Below are 20,792 nucleotides of genomic sequence, written 5' to 3'. Positions count from 1 at the left end.
TACTAAGTCGTCCAGCTGGACGACCTTCCAGACGACTTATAATAAGTCGTCTACTAAGTCGTCCAGCTGGAAGACCTTCCAGACGACTTATAATAAGTCGTCTACTAAGTCGTCCAGTTGGAAGACCTTCCAGACGACTTATAATAAGTCGTCTACTAAGTCGTCCAGCTGGAAGACCTTCCAGACGACTTATAATAAGTCGTCTACTAAGTCGTCCAGCTGGAAGACCTTCCAGACGACTTATAATAAGTCGTCTACTAAGTCGTCCAGCTGGAAGACCTTCCAGACGACTTAATTAAGTGAAGATGGAAAGGTACCTGACTCAAGATAGCAGCTTTCATGAATCTGCGGCCTCTGCTGCCGTCGTAAGCCAGAATCGGTGGAGACGGACTGTTTGCTCTGGGTAGACCAATACTAGCACCCAATCCCGGAATAGCTTCGTACGCCCAGACCTGAAGAACTTGTATAAAGCCATCCACGGTGTAACAGCCAGTAATATCTTTGTTCCACAAAGAGTCCATCAGCACCTTAAACGCGACTCTCCCCCATGGATAATTCTCAAACCTTTCTAAATCCATCACTAGCCTTGCGAGAGTAGCTCGTGTAGCGCTTGAGAACTTTTTCCCTTCAATGAATCCAGTGAAGATGGAAAGGTACGCGAGTCGCTTGCGATCTTCCCTGGACCAATCCCCGCATCTCTTCAGTGCTGCTATTATCTGATCAGTACTTGGCCCAGCTTCCCGATGAACTCCCATCATCTCCCAGAAAGAAACCATCTGTGGGGTAACTTCACATTCTGGTGTCTCAAGGTCCTCGATGTAGTCGCAGTTTAGACCAGTGATGTTTTCAAACTCTAACAGTGAAAACCTCGCAGGTTCTGGACCAACGAGACACCACATCTCGTACTTCTTCTTAATGTCCAGCTTTAAACCGAGCAAGTGGTGAACCAGCCTTGAAGCCCAACCAAATCCCTGCTCCTTGAACTTGATGAAAACTCCCAATCTCGACTCCTTGAGCTCTTCAAATTCAGCATCAGTGAGAGCTTCCCTAAGAGCAGTATGCAACTTCGTGTTATCCGTATGATACGAAATGCTATTGTGGGGTTCTGGCTCTTCCCCTAATGTGTATAACCTACGGGGGAGTTCTGGAATATCCATCCTTTTTGTCTGCAAAATAATCAAAGACAACAATAGAAGTCAGAACACAAGCTAAATCAATCACGCCTTAATTGTTACTCCAGACGACTTAGTAGACGACTTAAATATAAGTCGTCTAGAAAGTCGTCCAACTGGACGACTTAGTTGACGACTTATATTTAAGTCGTCTGGAAAGTCTTCCAAATGGACGTACTAAGTCGTCCAGGTTGAAGACTTTCCAGACGACTTACTTACAAGTCTTCCAGTAGAAAAATTTCAAGCGGACCTGATTAGTCGCAGAAAAAGTTCGAGTACTCGTCATTGTGGTTATAGATCTGAAAAAATAAACGTGAAACGGTGAGAATGAGTAAATTGAAAGAGACAACGTTTTATGTTCATCTTTTCCACGAGTTTGATGACTTACCGGCGTTAGGGTTTACAGAGAAACGGCGCTACGGTTTACAGAGAAGAAGCGGCGGCGCTAGGGTTTAGAAGAAGCGGCGGCGCTAGGGTTTAGAAGAAACGGCGGTGCTAGCTAGTGTTTAGAGTAAGCGGCGGTGAGGTGAGCACGGTGGCGAGGGCGACGGTTTGTTCGGAAATAGTGGAAGCGGGGGCGCTAGGGTTTAGAGGAATCGGCGGCGCTAGGGTTAGAAGAAGCTGCGGCGACAACGGTGAGAATGAAGTGAGATAGATAGCCGACGTTGAGAACGATGGTTGTTCGGAAATAGTGGGAATTCGAATCGCCTTTGATATCGCCGGTGAGAGAGAACTGTTAGGGTTTCTGTTCGCGGAAAATGAAAAAAAAAAAAAAAATCACCTTATATATTGGGTAAATAATCCGGTTAGCTTTAAAAGTACATTGGTAAACTTTAAGGTTTGGTCCGGTTTAGACGACTTATTCTGGCTGATAATGTACATCAGACGACCTAATATTTAGTCGTCTGGGAACAGAAGACTAAATATTAAGTCGTCCAATACCCTAAAATGAACCCCTAAACTAAAATGACTAAATTAACTTACTAACCACGTTATAAAATCAAATTATACTTCAATAGTGTTTACTATACACAGAAATGAACACGCCTAGGTAATTTTAAAAATTTTCAAAAACGGTTTTAATGCTTTCCAAAATCTAACCCTAAGAACACATACAATACTACAACATATGTTGATGAAACATAAACTAAAGAATATCATGACTCACTACTTTCACTCATCTGGGCTGAAAACAATTGAAATTTGTTATATATTAATTTATATCTCTTAAGACATATGTTAATTACATAATTCCAATTTTTCACTTATCAAAATATTTTTTACAAAATTTTTAAATTATGTTTAAGAATAACTGTCCAGACGACTTAATTTAAAGTCGTCTGGACGACTTATTTTCAAGTCGTCTGTTTACAGACGACTTGCGAGGGGTAGAAACGTAAAAAAAAATCCGTTTTTTTGTTTGTTCACAAGGAGATAGTTGTAATTTCAATAGCCTTTTAGGTTACTTTTGCCTTTGACCCAAGTTGGGGTACTCTTTTGGGTTTGACTCCAAGTTTTGAGTCACAATTGGTAATTCTCCCAAAAAAGATTTACGGAAATAGTGAACCTGACATTTTTCTTTACTTTTTAAATCAATAAGTTAACTGAAACTTACAAGACATTGATGTAAAACCACAATCAAGAATTAATAGATGATCATAAAAAAGTTTCAAAATATAATAGTTAGAAAGTAAACTATAACAAACAACAACATAAAAAATAATAGTTAGAAAGTAAACTATAACAAACAACATATAAAAAATAAACCATAAATATAAGATATAATGATTTATATAATAAAAACAAGAGCTCTTATGTAATATAAACAATGAGATCTTAGGTTATTGTTCTTGGCCACATGGATTGAGTGGATTATGAGATTTATCACACCTGTTAAATATAAGATCCTTATGAATGGTTAATCAAGGGAAAATAGTATTTCTAAGAGAGGTTTACGCCAAAAAGATCATTTGCTTCTTTTCATATTTATTCTATGCACGGAACCGCTCGTTAGCCTTCTTAGTCATGCAGATAGTCAACGAAAGATAACGGGGATGCATGTTACAAGAACTTGTCCCTCAATATCTTACATTATTTCTGTTGAAGATAGCCTTTTCTATTGTAAGACGGAACTCCGTGAATGTAAAGAAGCTGTGAAACTAGTAGGCAATACAGAAAGGCTTCATGTCAATGTATCGACTTCGATAAATCGTCCTTACTCTTTGGTAAGAGAACAACTGTTAATGTAAGACAAACAATAAAAGACACTCTTGGAATCCAGAATGAAGGAAGGATGATTACATATTTAGGGATTTATGAAGATATCAGTGGTTCTATATGAAAATTGTTTGTTTTTCTTAAGGATAAATTACAAAGTAAAGTGAATGGGTGGACTGGTAGATAGTTATCAAAAGGTGGTAAAGAAGTGCTTATTAAATCAATTTTGCTAGCACTGCCGACCTATGTCATGGCGAGCTTCTTACTTCCTCTGGAGGTTTGCGAAAATCTAGTGATGGCCATTACATGCTTTTAGTGGAGTTCGGATACCCAGTGGAAAAAACTGTCTATCAAGAGAGGAAGGTGGAATTGGATCGATGATGATTCATGCGTTCAGTTTAGATATGTTAGCAAAGAAGATGTAGAGATTAGTTCAATAGCCAAAGTCTCTTGTGGCCTGCGTGTTGCATGGAAAATACCATGGACTAAATTCGCCATTGCGGGCTGGTACTGTCAACTCATCTTCTTACGTTTGGACTAGCTTCTCTGCAGCGAGACCGTTGTGAAGACATATAAAATACTACTTTAAGTATGAAAATAAAACTCATCTCCAAAGAAGTTTTGCCATTTAAAAGAGAATAAAATAGTCATACACAATTATCGTACACTGAATATCCAAAACTTTGGTGACTTTCTTGCAAGTCGAAGAGACAACATCGAGGCTTGTAATAGCCGGTTCTTTGTAGTGGAGAGAGGGGGAGACTTGATGGACAAAACCTGGTGTCCTATGAAATCAAGAAGATATGGCTGATTTTTAAAAAGATATAGCTAGAGTATGGAGAATAAACTTATCTTTATAAGAAGTATAGATGAGCTTCCAAGTTGGGGGAGATACCGACATCGTGGCCAAGGATGATGAATGATAAAGAACATTTAACTTCTTCTGCACTATCTTCATTCCAAGATTATGTTGGAACTCGTTTTTGATAAAATAATTTTAGACTATTTTCAGTAGGTTTTCGCGCGGAAACATTTGTAAGAATAACTGAATGTTTGGAACTAGAAGTAGTATAACCACATGTCAAAATCAGAATTGTTTTTGAATGACAATGGATGTCCAAAAGTGAATGTTTACAAAACCACCAAAGCTTTTAAATTTGGCTAAATATACCAATTAGCAAATGTCACACTTTGAATATTTGGATCTGAATTTAATTTTGAAATTATATCCAGTATTATTCAGTGTTTTTAAACCTGGACCGAACCGGCGGTCGGACCAGGTTCAACCGCGAACCGGACACCAAGCTGGGTTGGGTTAATGCCAAAACCAATAAAATTTGAACCGGTTAAAAACCCATATTGAACCGTTAAAAATCCGGAAACCGGTGATCCAACGAACCGGTTAAATTTTGGTTCGTATAGAAAACAAAAATTTTGTTAATAAAATAACTAGTTTTTTTCAAAACAAAAATAGGGTTTGTGACAAATTACAACTCAAGGTATTTCTATCTTTGACATCTTTTTTTTTTAAGTCTGAGATGTTTTATAAGGTATTTTATACTTGTCAAAGTATTATTTTTCTCGATGGAATTAATAATTGAAAACTTACGTTTGTGTCTTTGATGTTCTCTGCAAAACTTTTGCAGTGTACTAAGCAATGGAAGAGAATGATCAAGAAATTCCAATTCTATCAAATTCAAACATAGAAAATCAACAACCGTCACAATGTGTATATAATTTTTTTTTAAAATGATAAAGATTTATAGTGATAAAAACCTGGAAAGTAAATTTTAAATTATTTTTTCTATTGATATATGTCAACGATTAGATTGTTTTATTACTTTTATACATTTCAGTTTGCTATTTTCTAAATTTATTTGTTAAAACACTACAAGAAAACACGCAGATACTGAGGGACTTTTTCCTCAGTATGTCGTCGGAATAACCGTATTCCGACGATATACCGAGGAAAAAGGTCCTCGAAAAAAACTTCTCGAAATTTCATTTTCCCTCGAAATTTCCTCGAAATTTTCTGACAGAATTTCGAGGAACAGTAATTTCGAGGAAACTGTGAGGACGAGGGTTCGTCACAAAGTCCTCAAAATTTTCCTAGGGACGTGGTCGTCGAAATATTCTGAGGGAACCCTTTCCTCGGAATTTTCAAAAAAATAAATAAAAAAAAATATTAATTTTTTTAATGAAATTCGAAAATATAAAATATAAAATAAAAATTGAAATTGAAAATATATTAGATGATATTATTCAAAATTGTACAAATTAAAATATATTAAAATTAGTTTTAATAAATAAAAATTTTAAAAATCCAAAAATAGTTTTAATCACAAAAATATAAATATATAAAAAAATAGTTTAATAATTACTATATATAGTTTTTAGTATACATGATTTATACATATATATATTTATAAAAAAATTACAAATCGTTTATAAATATAGAAAAAGGTTTTTAAATATTTTTAAAATTTATAAAAAACGTTTTATTATTACTGTAAACTTTAAAAAACGTTTTAATATATATAAAAATAGTTTAATAATTACAAAAATAATTTAGATATATAAAAAAGAGTTTAAATATATAAAAAATAGTTTAGTAATTACAAAAAATGATTTAAAAAATCATATACACATTTTTAAAATCAAAAAACGTTTTAAAAAATCAAAAAACGTTTAAAAACATGAAAAACGTTATGAATTTTAACCAAAACACAAAATAAATCGAAAAAAAAAATAAAACAACAATTTCATAATTACAAAAAAGTTTTAATATATATAAAATAGTTTAATAATTAAAAAAATAGTTTTAATATATAAAAAATAGTTTAATAAGTACAAAAGTAGTTTTATATATAAAAAATAGTTTTAAAAATCAAAAAACGTTTTAAAAATTCAAAAATGTTTTAAAAAATCATATACACATTTTTAAAAATAAAAAAACGTTTTAAAAAAATCAAAAAACGTTTTAAACATGAAAAACGTTTTGAATTTTACCCAAAACACAAAAGAACTAAAAAAAATATATAACAACAATCCAAACTTGAAAATCCTAAGCTATCCATTCAATCCTAGAATTTCCTTCCTAACAACCTAAATTTCGAGATCTAACATCCAAAGAATCGATCTATGAAGAGAGGAAGAGAAGAGAAATGAACTTACATGATAGGAAGAGAGGAGAGGAAGAGAGGGGATTTGCCGCGCAGAGGAAGAGAGAAGAAGAAGGAGGCCGCGCAAGAGAGGAGAGGAAGAGAGGAGAGGCAGAGAGAAATGGGGAAGAGAAGAACGTAAAACCTAATTTATGAGACGTCCGACGGACACTGTCTGGCGGAATTTCCTCACAAAATTTAATAAGGTTTCTCGAAATCTTCTAATCTAATTTTCGCGAAACGTTTGGCGGCTAGGGTTGCCGGGTTAATGAAAAATATTCCGAGGAAAGCAGGTTCCTCGAAATTTTCTCACAATATTGTGAGGAAATTTCGAGGAAACAAGGTTTGAAAGCAGGCTCCTCGAAATTTCCTCACAATATTGTGAGGAAATTTCGAGGAAACAGGGTTTGGGGTTTTGAAAACATCGATTTTTTTCCTCTATGTCATTTCTTATACAAATGTAATTCATACTAATGAGGTTTCTTTGTATAGATGATCATAAACAATGAAATAACACAATTACAAAAATAATTGTAAGTATTCCCTTTAACGTTTATTAAAATGTATAAGTGTTTTTCTTATGTTGTGTGGTTTCCGTTCAATCCGCAAAACATTATTTTCGGTTTAAAACCCTAAAGTTTGACTTCATAATCTGCCTAAGACACTTAATGAAGGTTATATACGTGTTATTCAATCCGCAAAACGTTGTTTTCGGTTTAAAACCCTTATTCCTCCAAATTTCCTCGGAATATTGTGAGGAAATTTCGAGGAAACAGGGTTTGAAAGCAGGTTCCTCGAAATTTCCTCACAATATTATGAGGAAATTTCGAGGAAACAGGGTTTGGGGTTTTGAAAACATCGATTTTTTTCCTCTATGTCATTTCTTATACAAATGTAATTCATACTAATGAGGTTTTTTTGTATAGATGATCATAAACAATGAAATAACACAATTACAAAAATAATTGTAAGTATTCCCTTTAACGTTTATTAAAATGTATAAGTGTTTCTCTTATGTTGTGTGGTTTCCTTTCAATCCGCAAAATATTATTTTCGGTTTAAAACCCTAAAGTTTGACTTCATAATCTGCCTAAGACACTTAATGAAGGTTATATACGTGTTATTCAATCCGCAAAACGTTGTTTTCGGTTTAAAACCCCTTATTCCTCGAAATTCTCTCGGAATATTGTGAGGGAATTTCGAGGAAATACCGAAAATCATTTGTTTCGTCGAAATTTCCTCGAAATATTTCGAGGGTATTTCGACGAACAAGGGGTTTTAAATCAAACCCATCAACCGTGAAGGGACATTCCGAGGAAATTTCGAGGAAACCCTATTGTCCCTCGGTATTCCCTCGAAAATACCGAGGAAATGTGTCTTCCTCGCAATTTCCTCGAAATGTTTCGAGGAAATGTGTCTTCCTCGCAATTTCCTCGAAATTTTTCGAGGAAATACCGAGGAAACCATATTTTTTGGTTTCCTCGGTATTTCCTCGATTTTTCGTCAGAAAATTCCGAGGAACTTATTTTCCCTCGGTATGTCCCTCAGAATACCGATGTTTTCTTGTAGTGAAATATGCATATTATATACAAAATATTATTAAATTCAGTTTAGTACATCAAACCCGGTCCAATCCAATCGAACCAGGTCGAACCACATTGACCCGTGACCCAAAATATTTCCGGTTCGCTCGTCGGTCCGGTTTTAAAAACACTGGTATTATTCATACAAATCACATCCATATAATATTTTGTATGTTCTTAAATATAAAATTTACATTATTTGGGAATTATTTTGTTGCTTCCAACTTGGTCAATCAGTAAGCGATCGAACAAAATCACTTTCGTAAGGTACGTTATCATTATTAGTTATGGGGATTGACTCACCATAATAACAATTGATTTGTTAGTTATGGGGATTGACTCACCATAATAACAATTGATTTGTTACTAAATACTGCGTATACTCCACAATGACAATTGATTCATACAAATCACATCCATATAATATTTTGTATGTTCTTAAATATAAAATTTATATTACCCATTGGAAATTATTTTGTTGCTTCTGACTTGGTCAATCAATGGTCAATCGAACAAAATCACTTTCGTAAAGTACGTTATCATTATTAGTTATGGGGATTGACTCACCATAATGACAATTTGATTTGTTACTAAATACTCCATAACGTCTACAATGTGCGTTTCATCATCTGAGCGCTATAAAACATGTGTTCTCATTTAGAAAAGAGAGACGAACAATACAACACCAAAAGATTCTCCTGCTTGAATATTTTCTTTTATTTTTAGTTTTTTTTTGTGTCCAAAAGAGCAACAAAAAAAAAGTTTCGACATGCTTTCTTTTCGGTGATAGGAGATAGAAATATATGCAGTTGTCTCCTAAGAATCTAATCATTATAAAACTATCACTCTACGAAATGTTTAAAAATCTAAGGAAAGATATTAACTATCCCTTTGCAATTTTTTTGTTTTTTTAATTTCAATATTATAATTTAATTTATGTTCTTATTATATTTTACAAGTATCATTTGCTTTTATAGTAAAATACGGTTCCTACAGATTCAGTCTTGAAACTCTTTGGAAGCTTAACAATAAGAAGCTTGGGTTCTTGTGGCCATTACAACACTTATAGCTCTGTTTCAACATTCTCAAGGAGTTGAAACTAAATGGGTTGGGCAATGGGCTATCATATCGCTTTTAAAGAAAATTAAAGGGGTTTTAAAGAAAACTATTTTTTTTGTTTATTAGATATCACACCCTAAACTTTTATATAAGGACCCTATGTAGATAAAACACTTCTTTCAATGTTCTCCAGAAGATTTAGTACCTAAACTTTGCTATCTTGTGAGTAAGTTGTTAAAAATATTTTACCAAAAAAGGTTGTGAAAACTAAATGGGTTGGAAAGGCTTATCATATCGCTTCTAAAAAAAGTTGTTAAAACAACTTGCAAGCGATGGTACACATCCCAAGTTCATTGAGAAAACAAGATATGGATGATGAGGATATGAGTTTGTCATCTGCATCAACCTTATTGCTCACCCATATCCTTGCACCGTCAAATGTGATGAGGATATGGGTGAGCAATAAGATTGACGAGGATGTCAAAAAAAAAATTGTGTAGGAGCGACTTCATCTTGGTAGTGAATTTTGGCAAATTTTATCGTGTGGTCAATGTGGCAGTATGTCGGAAGCTTGTAATGTGGACATGGATGATGAAGATAGGACCATAATCTTCATTGTAGAAGAGGATATGTATAAACAAGTTTGTAAAGGTATTAAAAATTCATATAATCGATATCGCTTTCAGCCATCTGTCCTCACTTATGTTTCAAGCTTGGTTCGCATCCAGAAAAAGAGGTTAGGTTAGACCTTAAGTGAGTTACGTCTTTCTTATGTTTTTGGTGATGTTTGGTTGTTTCTATTTTAATTGATAGTACTTGATTAAGCAGCTTTTCTTGTCCCTCTTTCTTTGCTTTTGATGAGTATTTGATCCTTTTACTCTAGTACATTGTTCGGCTTATAGCCACTTTTACGTAAAATGATTGATCATGAAGAAATTCATCACGTGAAAGCAGAATTCTTTTTATAGATTTGAGGGTAAAAAGATAATCAATATGCCTAAACAAATTCGTTTTTAATCATAACTAGTGTTTGACCCGCACGCCCGTGCGGGTGTTTATTTTTATTTTTATAAATAAATATTTTATTTTACAAAAATGGTATAATATATATTTTAAAATTTATCTATATTAACTAACTGTTTAATATTAAATCTCTAAACACAATAATTTTATAGTTTATATTTTTTTTTGAACCGTCAATCGTTTTAGCCACATTTCAAGAGTATGATTTGTGCGTCGGGACAAATGTATTTTTATTCTAAATTTATTTTTTAGTTTTTTATTTGTTATTTTGAATAGTTTTAGTTATTTTAGGTAATTTAACTAATTTTTAATTAGATTAGTGAAAATATATATTTTGAGCTTTTTTCAAAAAATTTAGGTTTTTAAAAATATTTTAAGACGATTTCAAACATTGGTTATAATCGATCCGAATCGAACACAGAAGGAACTGAACCAAACTCGATCTAATAATTAGTAAAACCCGAATTGAACTTATGAGTATCACACCAAAAATTTGAAAATCTGTATGAACCGAACCAAATTCGATGGGCCTAAACGACCAGTCATAAGAGTAATACTTGTTTTACTAAGTAAGTTTTGTTTTTTTCTGAATATGAGTAAAAATTAAACTATATAGGAATTCTATATATTTTGTGTTAAAAAAGAGAGAATTCTATATATATTGTTAGTGTGGGTGTGAAGATACAGAAGGAGATCTATACTAAATATTTAGTTTGGCGTGAAATGCACTTAGATTGAATAATTAGTAACCGATAATGATTTTTTTTTGCTTGAAACTGATAATGATATTTTAAAAATTATTTAGATTTGGTTAGTTCCCTTTTTAAATAGTTAGATTAGAGTTATTATTGAGTTCACTAATAGAAATCAAGTATTTCATAATCAATATTTTTTTTAAAAAAAGAAACAAAATAACAACTTTCCAAATTCGACTATAAGGTGGTTTAATACATATTATATTAGTTGTTTGAGAATCTTACAAACGATTTACGCCCTAATAAATAGGTACTTCATATAAAGTTTTTAAGGAAATAGAACTTCAAAGAAAATATCAATCATGAAATTTCTATTTATGTGATAGATATATAGGAAAGAATATTATATATCGTTTTTTCATTTAAATATTGTTTTCCTCAAGTATGACATCTTTTTGGTTAATGATTTAGCTAAGTGTAGATGGAATGTGCTTGATTTTAGGATTATTTTGTGGAGCTAATTAAGATTATATGTAGTATGTTGATTACACTTCAAACATTCATAATATATATGTCTAATGATATCAGCTTGAGAATTTTTAATGATTTTTTTGTATATTATAAAATTTGGATCTGTAAATTTGATGCACTTCATTTTACACTTTTGGTTTATTAGAAGTTGTGAACCCATACATTGATTGGACATCCACTTTCACAATTTGATGTTTTTCTTTTGGTAAAATTTCATAGTTTGATGTTTTATATCTAAACACATAAAATGAGGGTTGGTATGAATTACGTGTATTGCATGAAAACCAATCTTTGATAGTGGTGATAGTGGAATATGATGTACAATAATAATATTAATTTTATGTGCACTTGATTTTAGAATCTTGGCTTATTAATAGTTGTAAACCAATTTATGCAAATATTGGAAAATTTTGCCGGCTAGTAAATAGTAAACCGAGATATTTTTGTTTGTTATGAGATAAATCATGTTAATAATGGGAAAGTCAATCGTAATGGGCTGGTTAATTGACGAAAGGGTTTTTAATTATTACTAAAACTATTGTGTTTAAATCAATGGCATTCAATTGTAATTATTTAGAAAAATTCAGGGTTAATTCAAATTTGTACTTCACTTTTAATAGATTAGATATTGCATGTAAAAGGTGTTTAATTCAACAAAGAGTCTGATCAACTAATAAGGGTAAGCTAGATGCTTGTAATTGCGAATTTGCGACTATATATTAACTATAATTAATAATGATAGCTTTAAGTTGTGCGTTTTAGAGGATGCCGAGAAACATAAGTGGTTAGAGCTACTCCAACGGGACGGCAAAACATTATATTTGCCGTGTCTCACCCCCCAATGGGACGCCAAACCCAACTGCATAATTAAAGTTTTGGTGTTTTGTGAACAGTGTTACACCATATTTTGGTGTAACACTGTTCACAAAACACCAAAACTTAAAATATTTTTTTATTCTTACTTTTATTTTAAAATAATATATTTAAATGAATATATATCAGTTAATTATACTTTTAACATATATTAATAAGCAAATTAATTAAAAATACAAATAAATACCATCAACTAAAATAATAAATTATTAAAAACATATTATTACATAATTAAAATTAAACACACATAAAATTACATAATTAAAATTAAAAACACATAAAATTACATAATTAAAATTAAACACACAGAAAATTATCAATTAAAATCAAACACACAAAAATTACATAATTAAAAAAATACACATAAAACACACAAAATATAAATTCTAATAATAATCTAATAAATTCCAGGAAATCCATTTCCGTCTCCGCTAAGCAAATTATAGTACTGGGAAAAATCTTGTTGCTCACTTGGTGATTTTGGGTCTTCATCTTGAGGTTGTTGTCCTTGAACTTGACTTCCTTGAGCTTGATCCCCTTGAGCTTGGTCTCTTTGAGCTTCATATACTCGATATTGGGATCCATGATATTGGCTTTGAGAACCTTCTCCGTGTTCTTCATATTGGGTTGTTGGTACTCCTCTACTTAGAATCACCGCTCTTTCATTTTCAATGTACGCACGTCTTGCTGGATCAGTTATAGAACTCAAATCCGCGAGTAACATTTTTCGCTCATGTTTCTTTCTTTGTAACTCTACTTTCTGTCTTTTAATTTCGTTTCTTTGAGAAGTACCTTTAACCATAGCTTTTAGAAGCTTATCATTTTGCTCCATCATTTGTTTAAATTGTTCATCAGAGTGTTGTTTTTTCTTTGCTTTTTTCACACCCATTGGTCTCTTTGATAAATTACCACCGGATTCTTCACTATTTAAATTTAGATCGAAGGAATTCATACCAAGGGATGGCGATGACTCATCTTGGTTTGATGAAGACGATTTGGCATTACGACTTTCTTCTGAGAATGCAATGGCTCTGTTGCTGTGGTTATTTGAAAATTTTTCAATACCTTTAAGGATTGGCCAGACGTGATCAAATTTGAACCCTTTCTTGTATTTGACATCTTGTGTCAATAACATCTTCGCTTGGTTTAACTGATTTTATATTAAGAAAGAGATAAATGTAAACAAGTTAGCAAACATAAAAATAATACACTATGAGCAAATACAAACAATATCTATTTATGCACACTTACAATGTCTTGTTCGGAAGCATCGCTGGGATTTTTATTTTCAATCTGGTTAACACATCCTCTCAGCTTGGAGACTGCAGAAAGAATTATCGTCATTCGGGTTTGCAAAGATCTTCTCGGTCTTGGTTGGGTAAGAGAAATCTCAGATTTTTCATATTCAGTTTGAACTCTTGTCCAAAACTGATCGCCTGATTGGTTTATCCCTATGATTGGATTTTGAGAAACATCAAGATACACATGACATAAGTGTTTATCTTCTTCAATAGAATATGATTGAGAGCGAATTGAAGCCATTTTTAAAGGAATATTAATAGTAAGAAACTTAATACAAGATGGTGTGATCATTCAACGAGAAGTATACATTTTATAAACAAGTGAAGGCAAAAGTAATTGTGACATCTTGGCCACAAAAATTCAGAGATATTTTGGTATTTTTATGAGATAATTATAATTGATGTAAAGATGATGAGACTTGTGAGTGCAACGGCTAGATTTTGGTCAACAAAATTCAATGGGTAAGATCAATTTGTTTTTTTCTGAGATAGTGGTAAGGGACATAAAGATGATGCGACTAATCAAAGCAATAGTTGGATCTTGGTCGAAAAAATTCAATGGGTAAGATCAATTTGTATTTTTCTTAGATAGTGGTCATTGATAAAGATGATGAGACTGATTAAAGCTATGGTTGGATCTTGGTCGAAAAATTCAATCGGTAAGATCAATTTGTATTTTTCTTAGATAGTGGTAAGGGACATAAATATGATGAGACTGATCAATGTAACGGTTAGATTTTGGTCAACAAAACTCAACGGGCAAGATCAATTTGTATTTTTCTAGATAGTGATAATTAGGATAAAGAAGATGAGACTGATCAATGCAACGGTTAGATCTTGGTCGAAAAAATTGAACGGGTAAGATTGAATTACTTACACTATAAAGAGGATACCATATATGGAAAATAAGATGAATACCACCATCATCTTCTATTAATTCTTACAAAAAATGAATTTCAACTATGGAAGTTCATCTTATATACCACCTTCTTCTTCTTCTTCATCTTCTTCTTCAGATGATAATTATTACGAGGACATACAAAACCAAGTAGTATCTCAAATTACTGCTAACAACAATTTTCTCATCACTCATAACCTATCTAACTCGGAGGGTTCCCACGGTGGATCTATTCCGGGTCATGTAGTTATCAACCGTGACCGAGAAACTTCTTCTCGCAATCTCTTCAGTGATTATTTTTCAGATAATCCTTTGTTCTCGGAGACGATGTTCCGACGAAGATTTCGGATGAGCCGTCCTTTGTTTATGCATATTCATGATGCTATACAAAGACATGACAACTACTTTGTCCAGCGAAGAGATGGTGTTGGTAGACTTGGGTTGTCTGGTCTGCAAAAAATAACTGCTGTATTTCGGATGTTGGCGTATGGGTTGCCGGCGGATTCCACCGATGAATACATCAAAATAGGAGAGTCCACTGCTATAGAAAGTATGAAACGATTCTGTCGTGCTGTTGTCGAGGTCTTTGGAAGTAGTTACCTTCGAACACCTGACGCTAATGATGTTGAACGACTACTTCAGATTGGAGAAAGCCGAGGATTTCCAGGTATGTTGGGTAGTTTAGATTGTATGCATTGGAAATGGAAAAACTGCCCAACAGCTTGGGGAGGACAATATGCTGGTCGTAGTGGATCTCCTACTATTATTCTGGAAGCTGTAGCTGATTATGATCTTTGGATTTGGCATGCATATTTTGGTCTACCAGGATCTAACAATGATATTAATGTGTTAGAGGCGTCTCATCTTTTTGCTAATTTAGCTGAAGGAACTGTTCCACCCGCTAATTACGTTATTAATGGGAAAAATTATAATACGGGTTATTATTTAGCTGATGGTATATATCCAAAATGGTCCACTCTTGTTCAAACAATTCACGATCCACGTGGTCCCAAAAAACAATTATTTGCAAAGAAGCAAGAAGCTTGTAGAAAAGATGTGGAACGTGCATTCGGAGTATTACAGTCACGATTTGCAATTGTGGCTGGACCAGCACGCTTTTGGAGTAAGAAAGTGTTACATGATATAATGACAACTTGTATCATAATGCATAATATGATCATAGAGGATGAACGTGATGTTGATGCAACAATTGAAGAACGAACAGAAGTCCCAGCTGCTGAAGTTGAGATGACGGGTGAAGATGATGCTCGATTTCAAGAATTCTTAGCTCGACATAGAAAAATTAAGGATCGAGAAGCGCATATTGAACTTCGTAATGATTTAATTGAACACTTGTGGTCTGAATATACTAATTCTGAAAATTAGTATGATGTATTTTATTTCTGGTTATTTATATTTTATGCATTGTAATTTTGTTTAACGGATTGTAATCTTATATCTTTTTTAATTAATCACTTAATTATTATTATTTATCAAAACTAAATAAATTATTCCAATTAATTTCTTTAGTTTTCAAATTATTGATTAATATTTATTTTTTTATCAATTGTAATTTTATATTTTATTTATTAATTAATTAACTGTATAAAAAATAATTATTTATTAAAACTATTAAAAATAAACAGAAAACTAAATTAAATATTATAATAATAGTGAATATTCTTTTTGGTGTGTAATTTGGTGTTTGTGGTTGGAGATGAAAAAGAAAGTGAAACACCAAAACACCAAATTTGGTGTTTTTTCACACCAAATTTAGTGTGCAGGTTGGAGATGCCCTTAGTACTCAGTACCTCTAAAGATCGAATGCAGCTAGAGAGTTAAACTATATATACAACAAAAACAATTAAAGAGCAAATCACACTTTCCCAAACGTTTTGCAAGGGAGCCTAGTACTCCTCTTCGATATCGCTTCTGAGTTCAGCCAATTTTTCTCATATTTTGGTTTTTCCTATCACAAACTTAGATTCTTCCATGCTGCAAAAAACAGTGTTGTTCAATGAAAAAAGCAACGCAACTAGTAAGCATCCTAAGAAGCCCTTGCTCAAAAAAAAAAAACTAGTAAGCATCCAAGAATCAATGTACTACAAAAAAAGTAGAATCCTGAAATTTATTAAACCGTAATTTCCATATTATAGTGAGATTGGGAGATTATAGTTCACTAATTAGCACATAATCAGATTCATCTTGATCGATGAGTCAATATCAATACAAGCTCAAGTTTTTAATTGCCTTTTTTTTGTCAGCGTTTTTAATTGCCTTTTATTCAGCCTATATTGAAGTTTAATCTCATATTTGGTAATTCAAATCCATATCAAACCGATTTTACCAAAGAGGGATTCTGCAAGAAAAATATAAAGAATGTCGATATGTGTTTTCAAGAAAAAACTTTTATCTACAATCTCAAAAATTTATCAGTCAAACTGTCAGTCTGTCAAGTGTTAATGAACCGCAATATAACTTTATAACTAGATCATGACCCGCGCGCCTGCGCGGGTTTATATTTTGATTCACATATTTTATATATATGTTGTATATTATTTAAGATTTATAAATAAAAAAGTTAGAATGATCTGGAACCAAAAAAAATCGACCCGGACAAAAAAAATCAAATACCTACTTAGATCCAAATGTTGAGAACTCGAAGAACTCATACCTGAAATGAACAGATTTATACCCGACCCAATGAGCTAAATTTCAAACATAATATCTTTTGTTATATTTTTAATTCATTTTTTGGGTTGGTGAGATTTACTATTTATTCGGAAATTTTTTTGCTAACTTAATGGTATATATTCGTAGGTTTCTTTTTTTCTGAACAGGAAAAAAAAGATTTGAGTCTTGATTAAATTTATCTTATATAAAAAATTGTTGCTATAAATAATTTTTATAAAAACTAATTTGTAACAGTAATATCATTTTTGTTATAAATTAGTATATCATGGTTTATAGGTTTAAAGTATAGTCGTCTTTATAGTATTGCTAATATTGATAGATGCAAGTTAATGAATATATATAATATATTGTATTATTAGTAATCTGTCGTATAGTATTATATGCTAGTAGATGTATTATTAATAATTTATCTTATAGTATAATATGCTAGTGGATGTATCTAGCTTATAGTAAAATATATGCAATATAAGGAAACATGCGTAGTGGATATAATAATAAGGTAAGAAGTGAAAAACTATGGTAATGGTTGATATTAATTATTTATAAAAAGGCATGTATAATAATAAATAGATTAATATAACATTAATTGCATAAGGTCCAATTTTAAATCCACCTAGAATAAGTTGTAATGTTTCTGTTTTAATAAGATAGATGTGTTTCATTGAATGTTTATAATTACTTTAACATGATAAATACATAAGTTTTTTAGAAAAATAAAGGTTCAAACTATGACAACAACTGTGCTACTTGGTCTTTTTATAAAATTAGAAACACAAAATGATATTTGTTCATGAAAGCATCAAAACCACAACAAGTGCATCAATGAAGCTATGAACCGGGACGTTGTTCTCACCTTGACAAACCAACTACACGCCGTCCACGATTACCCAAAACAAACTTTTTCTCTTCCTATCGCACATTCTAGACACGTGTTTATTCATCAATGGCGTCGTCGTCGTGTCACCGCTACCTTAGTGTCACTCCATTGTTCAGCACTAAACTCCATTTCTCTTCTCCGAGACGAACTTCTCTTCCAGTGAATCGACGATCCATCTCCGTCTCTGCGACTATGGCTTCACCTACTAAGAAGGTACGAAGATCCGTAATCTTCACATCCTTATCGATCCTCTCTAATTTCTCTTGATGATTGTTTTTTGTTCGTGCGCTAGGTTTTGATCCCCGTCGCGCATGGTACTGAGCCGTTCGAAGCGGTGGTGATGATCGATGTGCTGCGGCGAGGCGGCGCGGATGTAACGGTGGCCTCCGTGGAGAATCAGGTTGGAGTTGATGCATGCCATGGGATCAAGATTGTCGCCGATACGCTTCTCTCTGATGTCACCGGCTCTGTTTTCGACCTTATTATGCTCCCTGTAACGTCTCTGATCTCTGGATCCATCTCGTGAACACATAGTTGTATAATTAAGGATTCGATTGAATGGAATCGTTGTTATGCGTTTGATCATAGCTTCCAGATTTTGATTCTGATATAGTTTGAGAATTTGGTAGCTAATTTTATTTCTTTGTGATATTGTTTGGGGGAAGGGAGGACTACCTGGGGGAGAGACACTTAAGAACTGTAAACCTTTGGAGAATATGGTCAAGAAACAAGACACCGATGGAGGGCTTAACGCTGCTATCTGTTGTGCTCCGGCGTTGGCGCTTGGTACTTGGGGTTTGCTAGAGGGTAAAAAAGTATGTATGCAGTGATCAGTGTTGAAGAACTTTTCTTTCTTTGTTTGAGTTTGTATTTGGTGTGTAAGTCACATTTGTGTCCCTTGTAGGCAACATGTTATCCAGTGTTTATGGAGAAGCTAGGAGCAACCTGTGCAACGGCTGTTGAGTCGAGAGTGGAAATTGATGGGAGGATAGTGACCAGTAGAGGGCCCGGAACCACTATGGAATTTTCTGTCACACTTGTGGAGCAGCTGTTTGGGAAAGAGAAAGCTGCTGAAGTCTCTGCACCTTTGGTATGTCTTCTTCTGTCAAACCTCACTCCAAATCCACATATTTGATCTTAGAGATCATTTTTTGTTGTGAAGATAGTCCTCCGCAAAGAATGGTAGTTTATTTAGTTGTTTATAATTTGATGTCCTATAGTGACATCCTACTAATGTAATGTTAGAACTTAGAGGTGCAACTTGGTATAGGTGATGCAACCTTTTTTTCTACCGGATTATTGCGGTCATTTCCTTGAATCTGAGGTCGGTCAAAGGCTAAAATTTCCAGCGTTCGTTCCCCTGTCCAGTGCTGATTGACTGTTTTTGAGATATTACATGCAACTGAAACCTATAGGATGCAAGAACTTCATATATCCACAAGAAAAGAAAAAAACTATTCTTTTGGCAACATAGTCGTTGTTCCATGGTATCCTCTTACACTCTTCTTCCCCTTTTGACATCAGGTGATGCGTCCCAACCCTGGTGATGAGTACACTATTACCGAGCTTAACCAAACAAAGTGGTCGTATGACAGTAGCCCACAGGTAACTTACTATTGCCGCCTAGCCAATTGGTTGAAAGCCTCAGTTGAAGAAGAGTTATGTTTTGATGGTTAACTCGCTTTGTAATGTGAGATAATTTGGTAGCATAAGCTACTTCAGGTGGCTAGATGATTGATTATATAAAAAAGGGTAGACTCGCAAATGTGTTTTACTTAACATTCTTCTGTTCACTCAGAGTCATTGGTTTTCCTTTTCAGATTCTTGTACCCATTGCAGATGGCTCGGAGGAAATGGAAGCTGTTGCGATCATTGATGTACTGAGACGGGCAAAAGCGAATGTTGTCGTTGCTGCGCTTGGTAACAGTTTGGAAGTGGTAGCATCTCGTAAAGTCAAGCTAGTGGCAGATGTGCTTCTCGATGAGGCTGAAAAGAACTCATACGATCTGATTGTGTTGCCTGTGAGTGCTAACTTGATGAAAGGGATATATAATGTCAAGAAAGTTGAATTAACCAACATGATGAACTTATTTTAATTCACAGGGTGGTCTCGGTGGTGCTGAAGCATTTGCAAGTTCGGAGAAGCTAGTGAATATGTTAAAGAAGCAGGCGGAATCAAACAAACCATATGGAGCAATTTGTGCATCACCTGCTCTGGTCTTTGAGCCACATGGTTTGCTCAAGGTACAAACAAAGCGAGAGAGAAATACACTTTGGTAGCTAATAGTTGAGACTTAGATGCATATGATCATTACCTTCATAGCAACTTTATGGATGTTTGTATAGGGTAAGAAGGCGACAGCTTTTCCAGCAATGTGCAACAAATTGTCGGACAAGAGTCACATTGAACATAGAGTTTTGGTGGACGGTAATCTCATAACGAGCAGGGGTCCTGGAACGTCGTTGGAGTTTGCACTCGGAATCGTGGAGAAGTTTTATGGTCGCGAGAAAGGACTTCAGCTAGCAAAGGCAACTCTTGTGTAAACTCAACGAAGTGTAAGAATGTCTTCTTTAAGAAAAATGCTTTAGTATGAAGCTATCGATAAGTGGACCTTTTATTGTAATGTGTGTTTTTACACTGAGTGTGAGGCTTTATAATGTCCAATAAATAAAAAGACGAGCTTACTTACTCGTTTTCTTCCAGAAAT

General features: G+C 33.5%; 3 protein-coding genes across 3 annotated transcripts; 2 read left to right on the top strand and 1 right to left on the bottom strand.

Moving 5' to 3' along the window:
• Nucleotides 1–12,498: 12,498 nt before the first annotated feature.
• On the bottom strand, nucleotides 12,499–13,961 carry LOC130512764 (glutathione S-transferase T3-like). Its single transcript, XM_057011075.1, has 2 exons — nucleotides 13,566–13,961; nucleotides 12,499–13,464 (listed from the first exon to the last, which is right to left on the bottom strand). Exons 1-2 carry the CDS (start codon nucleotides 13,905–13,907, stop codon nucleotides 12,712–12,714), a joined length of 1,095 nt encoding a protein of 364 aa, XP_056867055.1. The 5' UTR covers nucleotides 13,908–13,961; the 3' UTR covers nucleotides 12,499–12,711.
• A 589-nt stretch (nucleotides 13,962–14,550) lies between these two features.
• LOC130512753 (protein ALP1-like) lies at nucleotides 14,551–15,913 on the top strand. Its single transcript, XM_057011050.1, has one exon. It carries the CDS (start codon nucleotides 14,565–14,567, stop codon nucleotides 15,897–15,899), a length of 1,335 nt encoding a protein of 444 aa, XP_056867030.1. The 5' UTR covers nucleotides 14,551–14,564; the 3' UTR covers nucleotides 15,900–15,913.
• A 2,217-nt stretch (nucleotides 15,914–18,130) lies between these two features.
• Nucleotides 18,131–20,791, top strand: LOC108850463 (protein DJ-1 homolog B). The gene is made up of 8 exons (XM_018623996.2): nucleotides 18,131–18,297; nucleotides 18,377–18,577; nucleotides 18,750–18,899; nucleotides 18,989–19,174; nucleotides 19,609–19,689; nucleotides 19,905–20,105; nucleotides 20,188–20,328; nucleotides 20,431–20,791. The coding sequence occupies exons 1-8, from the start codon at nucleotides 18,151–18,153 to the stop codon at nucleotides 20,626–20,628; spliced, it is 1,305 nt and encodes a 434-aa protein (XP_018479498.2). The 5' UTR covers nucleotides 18,131–18,150; the 3' UTR covers nucleotides 20,629–20,791.
• Nucleotide 20,792: the final 1 nt, after the last annotated feature.

Source organism: Raphanus sativus, chromosome 1 (genome assembly GCF_000801105.2).
Source record: "Raphanus sativus cultivar WK10039 chromosome 1, ASM80110v3, whole genome shotgun sequence".
In the NCBI taxonomy this organism is placed as follows: domain Eukaryota; kingdom Viridiplantae; phylum Streptophyta; class Magnoliopsida; order Brassicales; family Brassicaceae; genus Raphanus; species Raphanus sativus.
Note: the sequence above shows the minus strand (reverse complement) of the source record. Positions and strands in the feature narration are given on the sequence as shown.